The following is a 4,808-nucleotide window of genomic DNA, read 5'->3' on the forward strand; positions in this document are numbered from 1 at the left end:
AAAGGGTGGTGCTGCTGAATGGCTGCTGCCTATGCAAGTGGTACTGTGTTCACCACAAACACAGTTCTTTTGCTTCCTCCTTTAAGGGACTCTCGAATCTAAAGTCACAGAAAGTAATATACAAGTATATTCACATTTAAACCCTTCTATAAATAAATCTTTAACCCTAGAGAAAAGCAAACCCTCCAGCTTGTCTGTCCCCATGAATGCAAGAAATGTACGATTTTCCGCTAAGGCAAATAAATATTGGTTACTGGTATATGAAGAGCTTAATCTTGTCATCTGAAAAGGCACATTTCATTGTCATACCTCAAATATGAGTTTTAGACCAAAATTTATCACAGGTACCCTTTTATATGACAAAAAAAAATATTGATAGATTATGTATATTAAATAAAATTAATTTATTTCTTTTTTATATCAAATAAATTCATAAACTGTGCATTTAGATGTAATTATTTCCAGATGTATAAACTCTAAAGGGGAGTGAGGGTATTGACGGGTGATATCATGGATACACCTTTAACCAATTGCCGACGGGTGGCATGTACGCACATGCCATGGCATGGCGGGACCATCTGCCGGGGGCACGTACGCACATGCCATAGAGTATGCATGGACATGCCATGAGTTTTTTTTTGTTACAATCACGGCAAAATATTATTTTTTTGCCAGTGAAAGTGTGATTAAGTCGGTTTTAACACTTTCTCATTTTTACCATGCAATAAAACAAAAAAAAATGCAACAAACCGACAATTTCAACTCCATGATGCCACACACTGCTTATTTTATTTGGACTATAGACCGAATAATGATCAACTATGGAGTCTATATAACAACAAAAATACCCTTCAGTCTCGATTTATCAGGAAGTTTGGCAAGTAGAGACTGTAAAAAATAATGAAAATTGAAAATACAACATATCTTCGTAGTATTACGAAGAAACGGCATGGGATGCTGGTATTTGGCATGAGTGGTCGAGCATGCTAGGGCAACGATATAAGCCCCCGGCCTCTATGAATGCTACCCGTCAGTTATGGGTTAAGAAACTTGCCAAGCAGTACCATATATAGTAGAGGACACTATGTATGTCTCTTTTATAATGGTAAACATAGTGGGAAAATATCTTGCCAATAATTAAAGAAAATGGCAACCAGGTGCCAGTACTTTTGGAGCCATCTGTGTGTGGCATATATATATCATAAATCTGCACAACTGAATAAAAAAAATATAATTACATTCAAGAAAATTAAACTTGAATCTTACAAATTTCTCAAATAATGAAATCCATTCCTAGGTATTCTTTGACTACAAAGACGCTCAGATGAAAAGAGTAGTTTTCCACTTGATTTATCATGAATATGTGCATATGTGTGTTTGTGTGATAAATACAGATACATACGTACATATATAAGTATATATAAATACATATACTTTTATATTCATATATAAAAAAATCAGAAACATATACATATATATATGTATGAATGTATGTATATGAATATAAATATATATATATATATATGTATATATATATATATTATATATATACATATATATACATATATACATATATACATACATCCATATATAAATATATATATATAAATAAATATAATTAATATATTTATATAAAATAATAATATAAAATATAAATATATATTAAATTTTAATAAAAATATAATATAAAAATTAATATAATTTTAACAAATTTGGGTTAAAATATAAATTAAATATATTAAAATATAAATAATATATATGTTATAAGGTAAATTTATATTTATAAATATATAATAATTTTTAAATATATAATATATTATATTTATAAATTTTATATATATAAAAATAATATATATAATTTTGATATAATTATTAATTTAATATTATATATATTATATAATCATATTATTTATATCTAATAATATTATTATATTATTATTATTATATGTAAAAAATATATTATATTTTATATATATTATTTATAATATATAATATTTTTATTTAATATTATATATATAATAAAATTTATATATTAATTTTATTTATTATATAAATATTTTTTATAATATTTTTTATATATATATATATATTTGTTTTATTTTATTAATTAAATATTTAATATATATATATATATATTTTAAAAAAAAAATATATATAAAATTATTATATATATATATATATATATTATATATATATTTTAAAATATAATATATAATATATATATAATAATATAAATATAATAATATATCTATATATATATATAATATATATATATATTATATATATATATAAATATAATAATAACATAATATTATATAATATATAAATAATAATTATTAAAATAATATATATATATATATATATAATAATATATATTTTACATATAAACTATAATACATTATTAACATATTATATTATATAATTTATATATAAAACCACACACATGTATATGCTTTAAAATACATGTTACATATAATATAATATAAAAATATATATATATTATATATATATTATATTAAAATATATATATTATATATATATATTTTATATATATTTTAACATATACACACACATGTAGCAAAATTAATACAGTTTAATATTTTATTATCTAAATTTATAATATATATTATATATTATATATTATATATATACTTATATATTTTTATATTATATATATAAATTTAATATAGTATATGTAATAATTAATGTTTATAGTATATATATAATTAAAAAATTATACATATTATATATATATATTTATTTTCATATAAATACATTCATACATATATATATGTATAGTTTCTGATTTTTTTATATATAAAATTAAAAGTAATGTATTTATATATATTTAAATTATGTACGTATGTTGTATTTATCCAAAAAACACATATGCACAATCATAAAAATAAAGGGGAAAAACTACTTTTTTCATCTGAGGTCTTTGTAGTCAAAAATACTAGGAAGGATTTCATTTTTTGAAAAATTTGTAAGTTTCAATTTTAATTTTCTTAGAATGTAATTATATTTTTTTTATTCAGTTGTGCAGATTTATGATATATATATGCCACACACAGATGGCTCCAAAAGTACTGGCACCTGGTTGCCATTTTCTTTAATTATTGGCAAGATATTTTCCCACTATGTTTACCATTATAAAAGAGACATACATAGTGTCCCTCTACTATATATGGTACTGCTTGGCAAGTTTCTTAACCCATAACTGACGGGTAGCATTCATAGAGGCCGGGGGCTTATATCGTTGCCCTAGCATGCTCGACCACTCATGCCAAATACCAGCATCCCATGCCGTTTCTTCGTAATACTACGAAGATATGTTGTATTTTCAATTTTCATTATTTTTTACAGTCTCTACTTGCCAAACTTCTGATAAATCGAGACTGAAGGGTATTTTTGTTGTTATATAGACTCCATAGTTGATCATTATTCGGTCTATAGTCCAAATAAAATAAGCAGTGTGTGGCATCATGGAGTTGAAATTGTCGGTTTGTTGCATTTTTTTTTGTTTTATTGCATGGTAAAAATGAGAAAGTGTTAAAACCGACTTAATCACACTTTCACTGGCAAAAAAATAATATTTTGCCGTGATTGTAACAAAAAAAAACTCATGGCATGTCCATGCATACTCTATGGCATGTGCGTACGTGCCCCCGGCAGATGGTCCCGCCATGCCATGGCATGTGCGTACATGCCACCCGTCGGCAATTGGTTAAAGGTGTATCCATGATATCACCCGTCAATACCCTCACTCCCCTTTAGAGTTTATACATCTGGATATAATTACATCTAAATGCACAGTTTATGAATTTATTTGATATAAAAAAGAAATAAATTAATTTTATTTAATATACATAATCTATCAATATTTTTTTTTGTCATATAAAAGGGTACCTGTGATAAATTTTGGTCTAAAACTCATATTTGAGGTATGACAATGAAATGTGCCTTTTCAGATGAACAAGATTAAGCTCTTCATATACCAGTAACCAATATTTATTTGCCTTAGCGGAAAATCGTACATTTCTTGCATTCATGGGGACAGACAAGCTGGAGGGTTTGCTTTTCTCTAGGGTTAAAGATTTATTTATAGAAGGGTTTAAATGTGAATATACTTGTATATTACTTTCTGTGACTTTAGATTCGAGAGTCCCTTAAAGGAGGAAGCAAAAGAACTGTGTTTGTGGTGAACACAGTACCACTTGTCCATCAGCAGGCAGCAGCCATTCAGCAGCACACACCCTTTGAAGTTGGCAAGTATGAAGGCTCCATGGGAGTTGACTACTGGACAGATGAGCATGTGAGTTATTTCTCAATGATGATGCCGAATTCATCAACATACATATTCTGTAGGTTGCCACCTCCCTGTGTGTGTTTGGCATAGTTAAGGTCCTACTCACTCCTAAACCTGTTGTCATCACCATAGGCCACTGATCTATTGAGCATGCTAAGAAAAACTAGAGAAATGAAATATGAATAAAACTTTCCTTACCTAGTAAACCAGGAGACATATATATATATATATATATATATATATATATATTTTAATATATATATATATATATATATATATATATATATATAATATATATATATATATTATATATATAATATATATATATATATATATATATATTATATATGAATATATATATATATATAGATATAGATATATATAATATATAATAGATAATATATATATAATATATATATATATATAATGATATATATATATAGATATATAGATATATCATATATATATATATATATACATAGTATATATATATAATATA

At 24.7% G+C, this 4,808-nt stretch overlaps 2 protein-coding genes across 2 annotated transcripts in view; one reads left to right on the forward strand and one right to left on the reverse strand.

The window, feature by feature from the left end:
• Window positions 1-23: 23 nt before the first annotated feature.
• LOC119596541 (endoribonuclease Dicer homolog 3a-like) overlaps window positions 24-4,808 on the reverse strand; it is a 21,248-nt gene continuing 16,463 nt past the window's right edge. The window contains exon 3 of the mRNA XM_037945842.1: window positions 24-98. Coding sequence (XP_037801770.1) covers window positions 30-98 — 69 coding nt within the window. The 3' untranslated portion in view covers window positions 24-29. The remainder of the gene's footprint in view (window positions 99-4,808) is intronic.
• Window positions 4,157-4,808, forward strand: part of LOC119596533 (endoribonuclease Dicer-like) — a gene marked incomplete at its 5' end in the record, with an annotated part of 104,627 nt that continues 103,975 nt past the window's right edge. Inside the window, 1 exon segment of the mRNA XM_037945832.1 lies at window positions 4,157-4,315. Within this exon segment, the coding sequence (XP_037801760.1) occupies window positions 4,157-4,315 (159 nt within the window).

Source organism: Penaeus monodon, chromosome 3 (assembly GCF_015228065.2).
Source record: "Penaeus monodon isolate SGIC_2016 chromosome 3, NSTDA_Pmon_1, whole genome shotgun sequence".
In the NCBI taxonomy this organism is placed as follows: Eukaryota; Metazoa; Arthropoda; class Malacostraca; order Decapoda; family Penaeidae; genus Penaeus; species Penaeus monodon.